This window comes from Glycine soja, chromosome 5 (assembly GCF_004193775.1).
Source record: "Glycine soja cultivar W05 chromosome 5, ASM419377v2, whole genome shotgun sequence".
In the NCBI taxonomy this organism is placed as follows: domain Eukaryota; kingdom Viridiplantae; phylum Streptophyta; class Magnoliopsida; order Fabales; family Fabaceae; genus Glycine; species Glycine soja.
In genome coordinates this window covers 2054828-2067876 of record NC_041006.1, presented here as the reverse complement: position 1 = coordinate 2067876, position 13049 = coordinate 2054828, and the positions used below count along the sequence as shown (strand labels likewise).

General features: G+C 30.2%; 2 protein-coding genes across 2 annotated transcripts; both read right to left on the bottom strand.

The window, feature by feature from the left end:
• Positions 1 to 1032: 1032 nt before the first annotated feature.
• LOC114411828 (flavin-containing monooxygenase FMO GS-OX-like 8) lies at positions 1033 to 3690 on the bottom strand. The gene is made up of 7 exons (XM_028375551.1): positions 3052 to 3690; positions 2788 to 2858; positions 2414 to 2572; positions 2243 to 2325; positions 1947 to 2082; positions 1429 to 1602; positions 1033 to 1342 (listed from the first exon to the last, which is right to left on the bottom strand). The coding sequence occupies exons 1-7, from the start codon at positions 3602 to 3604 to the stop codon at positions 1145 to 1147; spliced, it is 1374 nt and encodes a 457-aa protein (XP_028231352.1). The 5' UTR covers positions 3605 to 3690; the 3' UTR covers positions 1033 to 1144.
• A 6096-nt stretch (positions 3691 to 9786) lies between these two features.
• LOC114411827 (flavin-containing monooxygenase FMO GS-OX-like 8) lies at positions 9787 to 12577 on the bottom strand. The gene is made up of 7 exons (XM_028375550.1): positions 11878 to 12577; positions 11390 to 11460; positions 11003 to 11161; positions 10826 to 10908; positions 10479 to 10614; positions 10225 to 10398; positions 9787 to 10142 (listed from the first exon to the last, which is right to left on the bottom strand). The coding sequence occupies exons 1-7, from the start codon at positions 12428 to 12430 to the stop codon at positions 9933 to 9935; spliced, it is 1386 nt and encodes a 461-aa protein (XP_028231351.1). The 5' UTR covers positions 12431 to 12577; the 3' UTR covers positions 9787 to 9932.
• Between the last annotated feature and the right edge of the window lie 472 nt (positions 12578 to 13049).

Here is a 13049-nt window from a genome sequence, read left to right as displayed (position 1 = left end):
TTCTATCGTTGTTAAAAACATATTATTATTCTTAAAAAAAAATAGTATAGACAGATCTCTTTAAAAAACCAGCAATGATTTGCTGCTTATATGGACTATGCATAATGCAATTTTGCATACCAAACCAAAAACCTTTTCTTTTTTGCATTTTGATTAGCACAATATTTGATTATTTGTCCCAAATCTTATATGTCGCAACCAGCTTGATGCCTTATTGCGTTTGGGTTAAATGGCCGACGGTTTTTTAGCATATAATTGGTAAATGAAACTTATTGTAAGCTTATTATAACTATACATTGAAAGTTCACTAAAAAAAACTATATATTTAACGCGCACTAGAATAAAATGCATCCTCAGGTCATACTTTTAGACTTTTAGTGGAAGATCTTCGAAATATTTCTATAAAGGATCAGTGCCCCACTTTCTAAAACACTCTTTATAATATATATTTTACTATTCATTTAAATTTATTAAAAATAAAAAATTGGAAAAGAAAATTATTAAATAAGAAGTAAGAAATAGAAAATTTGGATTTTTCAATAAATTTTGGTGAATAATAACATACATATTTTAAAGAATGTATTAAAAAATGTGTTATCATTTTTCATGTTATTTTTTATTTCAACCATCACAAGTATAATGTAAATAAACCTCTAAATAAATAGTTGTAAGAAATAAAATAAAAATAAAAATTTCATATGGAAACACATTTAAAAATCATATAAAAATGCATTTTTAAAAAATTAATTTAGACCAAAGTATTCTTTAATATTTCGAATTTTCAACATATTGTGAAAATTATAAAACTTCTACCTTGTTTAACATGTTAATCTTTATTTTATTTTATTTAGTTTTAAACGTTTATTACTAATCTATATATACTGTGCCATTTTTTTACTTTTTTTTTAAAAATCTAAATCTTGTATCAACTAAACTATAATAGAGTCCAAAAAAATTGACAAAACAAGATTAACACAAAGATTGAAGTTCTTAACATAGAAAATTAGAAATAATGCGTCAGTATAACTTATCTCAAATAAAAATAAGATTAAATTAGCAATCCATATCACAATTTTGTATGTACTCCATTTTTATTAAGAATAAGTTACACAACCCCACGAGATATTACTAATTAATTCGAGTTTTACAGAGAAAGTTGTTCAAGTTGAGTGAAGTAAGGACTTCGAAGGGCCTCCTGAAGCTTCTCATCAATATCATCATTCCACGAATCACGATATGTCTCCAAGTTGGCAAAAGCGTTCATTCCAGCTGATATGCACAACTCTTTCCTCCATTCTTCTGTCTTTGGGAATCCAACATTTTCTCCGTATTTGTCACAATACTGCAAAACACACTTAACTTTTAGTATATTGTATGTCACAAACCTTTGCATGCTTTAGCATATCACCAAACTCCTAATGAACTTACATCAAAGGCATCAACCACATGGGTGTAGCGTTTAGGAATGCCAGCTACTTCATTTGAATGATAGAACTCCTCGATGGATTCCATCATTTCCTCATATGATGGCAAAACTTTTTTCCCAGACAGTAGTTGCGCTATCCATTTTCCTTGGGACTCAAAGAAAGTGATCCCCAGGATCTGCAACATTCATCAACAAATATTACTACACTATTTATCAAATGTTTTTTTCTTAACCGTACGATTGATCAAAAGAAATGAATTATAAGTAACTAATTCAGAGTTTAGCCAACAAATAAGTAAAATCTAGTCAATAATTATTTTTGTCAAAAATTAAGATAATATTACATGAACAATTAATCTTAGTTCCAACACGTTAATCACTTGTATTCAATCACTTATTATAATATTTATTAATGTATTGACATAATTCAATTATAACTAAAATAATGCATGTTCTCATGAATAAATAAATAAAAAAAGTGTCCTACCTAAAATTACATATCTGATTCAGGGTAATTTACCTTTCGGGGGATGCCTACAAAAGAAAGTGAAGGAGCAAGTGATGGTGGGAAAGTGTGCTCATACAAAGGACCCACTCTGTTATCATCCACAACAACTATTCCTTTGGTGTCGAGAAAGGGGTAAGAATAATTGTACCTACATAGAAACCCATTGATTATGACTTATGAGGATACACAACACGCCAACACCCATTGTTATTTAAGTGGACCTTTGAAACAGTGAAATTTAAAATATTAGGCTTTCTTATTATATGTATGAGGCATGAAGAGTAAATTTGTGATCCCATAGATGTTACCCAGTGCAGTATAAAATAGTGTCAGCGATAATGTTGGAACCATCCGTGAAAATCACAGTCCCATCCTCTTGAAGGGTGTCTATCTGCACAATGTACCACATCTTGTAAGACTAGCAAAAATAGCAGTGAATTTTTTCTTGGTTTTAGAACTTCAAGATTAGCAAGTTATACCTGTGGACGAAGGTGAAAATTCTCGTTTTTGGATATGACTTTGGATAAACCCTCAAAAATGATAAGAGATTTCGAACTGAGGTGAACTTCCTTCGCTACTTTCACAAGTTCCATTGATATTTCTTGTCCACTTAAAAAATTTCCAACCACCACCACTATCTGTAGAAAACTTCTCATTTGAGGATAGCTTATTTAATGTTAAAAGGGACAACATTTTAAAATACGAAAGCTAAACAAGATCATTTCTCTCTGTTTAGCTATGAAGCATATATGCTTGCATTCTTAAGCTTCCACAAAACTTGTATGGCCATTTCTTATATAAAATCTCACTCTCTTTGAAGAAAAAATATATTTAATGGGTCATAGTCGTATACCTCCCCGCGGAATGGCTCTGAAGACCTGTAAATATGACTGTGCATTTGTTTTCTTTTCCATGTGTCCATTCCTGAGCATCAATCACGGGAATGGAATTAGTTTATTATACATGAACTTGAAATGCATATGATTTTCATTTGCATGAAATATAAGGACGAGTGGATTCTTTTTCCTTTCTTTTGGTGAGGAAAAACACCCTCATTCATGTGTGTGTGTGCGCGAGTGAGACACAGAGATCCAGAAACAAAGTGATGTCCACCTACCTTGAATGCAGGGCAATCTAGGATTAGAGAAATGGCCAGTGGCCACAACCACTGCGTCAAAGACTTGTTCAACTTCCTCCTCACTCTTGTTCTCTTTGCTTCTAACAACCCATTTCAAATCCTCACTAGGGACACCATAATTTAATGGTCCTACATAATGCACCTTTGTATTGAGCTTGATCATCTCACTCAACTTAAACCATTCACAAAAGTCCTTAAGGTAGAGAAGGAACTCTGTATGGCTTGGAAACCTCCTTGTGTCTCTACCTTTCTTGACTAAAAAGGGGAAATCAGTTGACCCCATGATCTCTCTGGGAGACATGAACCTTAAAGACTCATAGATGCTGCTATGCACCTTTAGCCAAGGGTCTCTTCCTAAGGGATCCTCCTCTTGTACATTTGGGTCATATAGCCATTGACCTCCAATATCATGGTTCTGCTCCAACACAACCACCTTGTGACCTTCTTTTCTCAGCTCCCTCGCTGCCAATAGCCCCGAGGGTCCAGCTCCAATTACACACACATTCTTGGACTGGTTTGTTTCGGAAGCCATGGTTTGTTTGACAGGGATGGATTACATAAGTGGTAGAAGATACAGATTGCACTTGTTTAAATATTTATATGTATAATTACTCATATTTTTTTGTGAAATAGAATATTGTAACTTCACACCAATTCAAGATACGGATTATTTCTTATTACACTAGTATAGCTAAGCAAAGTAGTTGTTGGCCTTATTTTCTGACAGAGGGCTTGGATTCTTCATTGGAAAATATGAGAATTTGGAGGTTCAAAATGGGCCACCAGCAAGAACTAGCTGAAGTAGTTGGGCCATCCTGGGCCATGGACTACAAGCTAAGCCAAGGCCCAAGAACACGGCCCATTATGTGGAAAAACACGACACACATTCACCCTTAAAGCATAACCTCTGAATAATAATATAAAAAAAAAAAAACTTAAGAGCTAAAATTAGTTGTACAATTTTTAATCAAAAACTTTTTTGGTATTGATATTTAGATACCTAAATTTTACAAACATTCTCATTAATATCTTTTTTTTTCTATCACATCCTATCATTAATCTTATAAATTACTTATATTTCTTCTCTTTTATATATGTCTCTCAAGGTGTTTATATTCCCTTTAGGTGTCTAAATATATTTTTCAAAACTTTTTTTTATATGGCAGAGATGTTATTTCATGAGTCACGTTTTCGTTTTCGTGCTATTACCCTTCCTCAACACAATCACTAACCCCGGAAGAAGATCTACAATACAATTTCAAGAACACCTTCATGAATCCAACAATAAAAGTTAATGGCTAAAAGGTACTACATCCAATAAGCCGGTATAAATTCATTGATCACCTTTTCATAATTCAACAATTTCATTACATAAAAAATCTGTCTTGAAGTTTATGCAAGCAATGATTTGTTTCATGGTGCTTTCTTTTCTTTTCTTTTTTCAGAACCGTACTTGTCCTTTTGTAAATGAAAAAAAGATTGACATCTACGACTTTTTCCCATTTTATGAATGAGAGTTTGAATAAGTTGACATGATCACTATTCCTTTGTCCATAAAGGAGACATCTCTATCACTTTTTTTATTCAATAAGATTTAACATTTGTTTAGGTTTAGTGCGAATACCAACATCTCGTGGCCTATTTGTTTAAGATTAATCCAGATTATTGGTGCGTTATTCGTTTCCCGCTGCGGACAGTGAACAAGTGTTTGCGTTTAGAAGCTTAAAACTAAACAAAACTTTTTACGTCATTTTTAAGTTAGCTCTTACGACTTAGATTTATCTTTGTTTATTTATGTGTTAATTATTGTTTAGAGTCTCTATTACAAAAAATTTCAAACATTACTTCAAGCGAATGGTTTGGAGATATAATAAATTGATGAAGGAAAGGTGGTATCTATTAATTTCTAATGCTATGTTTGGCTGTGAGAAAAGAAATAAAATAGGTGAAAATTTAATAGGAAGGAGAAAAATGGAATTTTGGAATGTTTGGTTTGAGAGAAAAAAGATTAAAAAGAAATAATAGTGATTCTTAAAATTTGTAGGAAGCAATTAATTTGTACTTATATAAGGAGTTTTTAAAAGTCATTCACTCTACTATGAGAAGAGCAGTCTAACTTAAAAGAGAGAGTAATAAATTAAGTAACAGATTTTTTTTAATAAACAAAACAAAATTTTGATGAAACTACTCAAACTGAACACAATTTGTCTCAAATATTCAAGACGGCAGAACAATTATAACATCTCATGTCAAGAAAATTGAAACAAAATAGGCATATGCCTTTGTTAAAGGAGAAAGAAAGTAACCAAAATGAATATTCCAAATAGCACAAACCAATAAATCCGAAATCCTATATCCAGGGCCGTCGAAGACATTTTTGGGATCCGGAGCAAAAATTAAAAAAAAGATTTATAAACAATAAAAACTTATTTCATAAATAATTCATGGACAAAAAATTTTCATGTATTTATTAAAAAGTTGACTAAAATAAAGTTAATAATTATTTTTTTAGATATTTTAAAAGTTGTGAGCCCCTCAAAATGAGGATTGTGAGGTTGATCACCTTGTACATGTGTCAGAAATGGCACTGACTGTATCAAATGATTCCAATAGCACACAAAATGCAAATTCATGAGATCCACCACCCAAAGTAAAACAGGGCCTCAAAGTGAGCTTGTGTCCAGTGTCAACCCACACTCGTATGTCTGCTCTGCAACCAAGAACCATACCAGCCTAGAAATGTAACCCTAGCTCGTTAAAATTGGTGCAGTACCACCATGGCTTGTACTTTCTTCAAATGTGGATTCCACTTTCAACAAGCACCCATGCATGCCACCACTCCTTTATACTCTTACAAATGAACCACGGTGAGCATTATTCAATATACGTGCAAGAATTACAACAGGCCAGATTTTGTTGTCGATTTTGTCATCCAAGATACAGAAGCAAAATCAGCTTTGTGTGTCTTAAGTCTTAACATTCATATATGATTAAAGTTGATAAGCAAAAGTAAAGAAATTTCTTACTAAAAAATTTAAAGACTTCTAATTACTATAAAAAAATTACCTTTATCATTGTGTTTTCCATGCAAGTAAATGTAGAAGTGCTATAAACAAGAAATATCTTACAGTTCTTTTTTTTTTACTAAGTTAGTAATTATCAAATTTATATTTTTAAAAATTTAATAATATGGACTGCAGCATAAGTATGTCTTTTTTTTTTTTTTTGCATAAGCATTTTCCTTGTATATTGTAACTGGAGAATTTTAAAAATATACTTATATACTTATATTAAAATCATTCCGCCACAGTATGTGTCGTGCATATCGTTTGGCCCACTTTTTTAATTTATTTTTTACCTATTTACTTCTGTCTCTCCTTTTCTGCACTGTATTTTATAAGGCAACTTTGATGGGGACAGAAATCCTTCCATCCAGTCATAGTGAATAACAAAACCCCCTATTATTGCCTATTAACTGTTGGTACAGGATATTAGGGCGTTAGGCTAAATTATTGATAGCTTTTAAAAGATTTTGTTTGATTTCTCAAACACTCAATTAAATAATATAAATATTATTAAAATATAAAAGTGAAAAATGACGATTGATTGGAGTTTGGACCCTCATGAACAATAGTCTTCCTTTGGTAGAATTTAGTTAGAAAGAAAATTGAGGATATGAAGAGAAGTTAAAAAATTTAGTGGTAATCTCTATAACTCATACCTCTGATTCTACTTTAATTTGATTTATTTATTTATTTTATTTTCATCATCTCTATAAAACCAAACATTAACCTTGACATAATACAATTTGTATGCAAATTTTATTTAAAATTTCTCTCATTTAGAAGTAAAATAAAAATAAGTTAAAATATATTTTTTCGTTTTCATAAATATAAAAATATTTGAAATTTATTTTTATAAAAATTTTAGTACATTTTCCGTACTGACAAAAACATTTATTATTTTTAGTGTTGATGTTTGAACATAAGATAATGACTTTTTATATTAAATGTATATAATATAATCAATGTAAATATGATATTCTTTTATATTCATTATATATATAATTAATGTAAAAAAAATCATGTAAATAAGTTTGAATGTTTAAATCTTATTCTAAATAAAAAAATAATACATTTTAATTTTGTGAAAACAAAAAATATATCAAAAATCTTGGATGAAGCAATTCTAAATATTTTAACAAATAAATTATTAAAGAAGCAAGAAAATGTTATGTTCATTTGTTTTTCAAGGAACTTAACTAGTTAGTGTTGTTAGATACTCGTGAAGGGTGATATCGAGGCGATGTCAGATTGCGTTGCTCATATAGGAAAGGAAAGGATTAAAAAGTATGCAAACATGAATAAGTTATGTTTTAGTTTGTGTTTGCTGGAGTGCAAAGAAAACAAATAAAAGTGTAAAAAAGAAAAAAATAATAAATATAAGAGTGAAAAGTCATACATTACTACAGATTTTGGAAGGTTATATATACTGAGTTTGAATCCAGTCTCTTATTAAATTGTCTTATAGAACAATTATCATACAAATTAAAAATGCCGATAAAAATCACATACTATACTAATGATTATCAAAGAATTTTCTAGCGGTCATAAACAGATATAAAAAATATTTACGCCAAAACAAAAAATAATCACATTTATAAGGCTGGACTTATCCCACATTATTAAATTTTTAGGAATTATATAAATGCAGAAGTGTTTTAAAAATTCTATATTTGACCATTTTAATAATTCACCCTTAAAAAGTTCACCTAAATTTTTCTTTCCAAAATCCTTAGCACCAAATATTATACGTGTGAGGAGTTTTTTAAGTACAAAGAAAGAGTTATCAATCATTTAATTATAATTTATTGTGTAGGATAAGTTTATTAATTTTTATAAAATTATCTTAAAAGTTATATAAATAATAATTTATAATAAAATGAAAATGTAAAACTATTTTACATTTTCTATGTATCACCATTAAACTCTTTTAAGTATGTTATTTTTAGAAAAATAATAACATATTATAGACTTAAATGTGTTTTATTTTCAAAAATTAATTAATTTCAATTTAATCTTTATAAAATATTTACGAAGATATTTGATTTATTTAAAGTATTAATTAAAAAATTATTTAAAGTACTCGTAAAATTTTTCATATAATGTTATTTGATTATATATTGTTATGTATAGTAACTTATTGAGTTTTATAATACATAACTTAAAATTCATATATAAAATTATTTCTTATTAATTATTAATGTAAAAATATTTTCAGTAACAATGTTTATAAATTAAACTTGAATGAAAATCATATTTTAATAAGTGAAACGTGTATTTTAATATTAATTTTAATTTTTAGCTTAATTATATTTTTAGTTCTTAAAAGTCAAGATAAACCTATTTTTGGTCTCATAAATTGAAAAAAAATCATTTTAATCCTATAAATTAATTTTAAAAATATTTTTTTTAGTTATTTAAATCCGGTGAGTTAACAAAAGTAATATGGTGGTTCGTGACACTTGAAAGCAAACTTATGTCTAATGTTGACAACACTATGTCACCACTTTTCATGACTTTCGTCAACATTGTTGATTAAAAAGGTAATTTTTAATATTAAGAGACCAAAATGATTTTTTCTCAATTCAGGAAATTAAAATTAAATTTATTCCAAATTTTGGGAGAAAAAATATAATTAAATCTTAATTTCTTTTATTGATAATTCAAACATAAATTGTCATGTATGTTAAGTTATTGATTTTCTTAATAATTATCTTAAAATTCATATTTAAAGATATTTTTTTATTGACTATATAAAAACCTCACATGATAATACATAAAAATTTATAAAGATCGAAATTTTGACGAATAAGACATGCAATTAAGTATATAATTATATTTTTTCACACACTAACACTTGATGCTTGTCACATTTATTAGTGTTGTGTTTGGATGAGAGGAGAGAGATATAAATAGATAAGAAATTGTGAGTTTCACAAGTCACACCTCTAACAACACTCTACTTTAACTCAAATATTTATCTTCTACTTTCATTTTTTCTATTTTTATCATTTTCAACCAAACTCCACATAAGAATCATCCAAAGTTAATTGAATAATATTTGAATTCTAAAAATTAAATTATATATTTTATACAATTTAGGTCAAGACTTGCATTATTTTTTTTTTTAAAATGTTATCTAATAATTCAAATTTTTAAAAGATTATGAAAAATATGAAATTTCTAACTTTAATAATTAAATATATCTTGTAATATTTTTTTTTGTCATTATGACGTTAATTTAAAGTACGGATCAATGATTAACTTTCATCGAGGAACCAAGCTAACCAATCATTTTTAGTGAGATCTTTTCTTTCAATCATATTTTTTCAAGCCATAATACTTGAACTTTTCATAAGAAGACCAAATCTAGTATCACTTGGATCAATGGATTGTTAATTTTATAAAACCTAACTAATCACTTTTAGTGAGACTTATCTTTCCAATCATGTTTTTCAAATTTCAAGGTTCAAACAAGATTGAGACTTTTCTTAAAAAGATCAAGTCTAATACCACTTGCTCAATAACCAGTTAATATTATAAAATATTTTTGGATGGGGAGATCTTGGATAACATGTTAATTTAACTTTTGCCATTTTTAAACTTTTATTACTAATCTATATATATTGTGTCAATTTGTACTTCTAAACTCTTACATGAACTTCGTCGCATTTTATGATCATTTGAATCAAACAATAAGAGTCCACAAATTTGGAGGAACCAAGGTTGAGATTATTGAGCCACAAAGATTGAAGTTCTCAACATAGAAATACAAGTAATCGCTAATTAATTTGAGTTTTACAGAGAAGGATCTTCAGGTTCAACTCCTAGTTGAGTGAAGTAAGGACTTCGAAGGGCTTCTTGAAGCTTCTCATCAATATCATCATTCCACGAATCACGATATGTCTCCAAGTTGATAAATAAGTTCACTACAGCTGATACACACAGATCTTTCCTCCATTCTTGTAACTTTGGGAGTCCTACATTTTCTGCGTATTTATCACAATACTGCAAAATAGGCTAAATTGTTATATTATATGTCACTAACATTTGCATGCCTTAGCATATACCAATCCACAAATAAACTTACATCAAAGCCTTCAATTTCATGGGTATAATGTTTAGGAATGCCAGCTTCTTCTTTTGAATGATAAAACTCCTTGATCGATTTCATCATTTCCTCATATGATGGCAAAGCCTTTTTCCCAGAAAGCAGTTGAGCTACCCATTTTCCTTGCGACTCAAAGAAAGGGAGCCCCAGGATCTGCACCACTCATCAACCAATGTTACTGCACAAATATTGTATGTTCTTTGTTAATACCAAAATAATTCAGGGTAACTTACTCTTCTGGGGATGCCTACAAGAGAAAGAGAAGGAGCAAGTGCTGGGGGGAACGTGTGTTCATACAAAGGACCCACTCTGTTATCATCCACAACAACCATTCCTTTGGTGTCAAGAAAGGGGAAGGAATAGGTGTACCTACACAGAATCCATTAAAATGCATAGATTATAACTTGAGGATTCACAACTAAAAGGACTAACATGGTTGGCACATATACATATATATGGTCCTTATTCACAACCCAAATTGTTTAAGTTGAGCTTTGAAACAATTTCAATTTAGAATATTAGACTTTTTTATTATATATATGAGGCATGAAGAGTGAAGTTGTGATCCCATATATGTTACCCAGTGCAGTATAAAATAGTGTCTGCGATAATGCTGGAGCCATCGTTGAAAATGACCGTCCCATCCTCTCGAAGGGTCTCTATCTTCACAATGTACCATATGTTGTGAGGTTAGCTAGCAAAAATAAGCATGAATATTTTTCTTAGGATTAGGACTTGAAAGATTAGGAAGTGATACCTGTGGACGAAGATGAAAGTTCTCGTGTTTGGATATGACTTTAGATAAACCCTCATAAATGTCAAGTGATTTTGAACTGAGGTGGAGTTCCTTCACTACTTTCACAAGTTCCATTGATATTTCTTGTCCACTAAAAGAATTTCCAACCACCACCACTATCTGTACTAAACTTCTCATAATCAGTAAGTTTGAGGAGTGATTATTTAATGTTAAAAGGGACAACATTTCAAAATACGAAAGCTAAACAATATTTCTCTCTGTTTAGCTATGATGCATAATATACTTGCATTCTTAAAGCTTCTACAAAACTTGTATTGCTATCTCTTGACATAAAAACCTCACTCACTTAGAAGAAAAAATATACTTAAATGGGTCATATTCATATACCTCCCCACGGAATGGCTCTGGCGACCTGTAAATGTGACTGTGCATTTGTTTCCTTTTCCATATGGCCATTCCTGAGCATCAATGACAGAAATAAAGTTAGTTTATACAGGAGATGGAGTTTCAAATGTGTATGATATTCACATCGTTTTTCTTTTGCATGAAATATATAGATGAGTGGATTTATTTTTCCTTTTCTTTTGGTGAGAAAAAACAAAAACTCTTCATTCATGTATCTATACAGAGAATTACTTGGTTATTGTTAAAAACAAGATCAATAAATAAATACTACTATATTAAGATTGAAAAGTTCTTAAAATGAGTACTATTTGCATGTTTGTCTAATATATTGAGCCAGAGAGACAGGAAGTTTAGTTTGTAAGTGTAATCTTATGATGTGTTTGTGAGTGGGAGAGAGGAGATCTAAGAAAAAAGTGATTTTTTCATCAATTGAATTTTTTTACTACATATCACATCTGGTCTAAAACTACCTTGAATGCATGGCAATCTGGGGTTAGAGTAATGGCCAGTGGCAACAACCACAGCGTCAAACACTTGTTCAACTTCCTCCTCGCTGTTCTTGTCTTTGCTTCTAACAACCCATTTCAAATCCTCACTAGGGACACCATAATTTAATGGTCCCACATAATGCACCTTTGTATTGAACTTGATCATGTCTCTCAACTCAAACCATTCACAAAAGTCCTTAAGGTAGAGAAGGAGCTCTCTATGACTAGGAAACCTCCTTGGATCTCTACCTTTCTTGACTAAAAAGGGGAAATCAGTGAAGCCCATGACCTCTCTGGGGGACATGAGCCTTAAAGACTCATAGATGCTGCTATGCACCTTTAGCCAAGGGTCTCTTCCCAAAGGGTCCTCCTCTTGTACATTTGGGTTATATAGCCATTGACCTCCAATATCATGGTTCTGCTCCAACACAACCACCTTATGACCTTCTCTTTTCAGCTCCCTCGCTGCCACTAGCCCTGATGGTCCAGCTCCAATTACACACACATTCTTGGACTGGTTTGTTTCGGAAACCATGGTTTGTTTCACTAGGATGGACGTACTATATAAGTGGCACAAGATAGAGGTATTGTGTGAATATTGGAAAAATGAGTAAAGGGTGACGCCGTGACGGGGAGTTTTATAGCCCAAATTTTATTTTTTTTTTCACGTAGAATAATTGATTGGAGAATCACGTGGGATAAATGGAGAAACTTTAGAATGAATTAGTCGATTTGAGAAAACTTTTCTTTTAATAAAAAACACGACTACAGTACAGACTTGCATATTCTTGAATATTAGGTATGGTATAGTTGAAATCAAGGTTATCAAACCGAAGAGTTTATACAGACTCATTTCATAGATTCGACTCGTAAGAGCCTACTTCATATAAAAATAATAACAAAATATTTATAAATAACATACTAATTAAATATTTCAACAATATAATAAAGCAAAGTAGTAAATCATAAAATTCATAATATTTAAATAATTAAGTCTAATAATAATACATCACTAATAGACAATAACTTGTAGAGATTATAATAACGGTAGATCATTCTCGAATTTAATGTTATCAAAGAACAAGAGTTTGATATTATCAAATGTGAGAATTTTGTATTTGAGAATAACATACTAAATGAAAATATGTTAAATG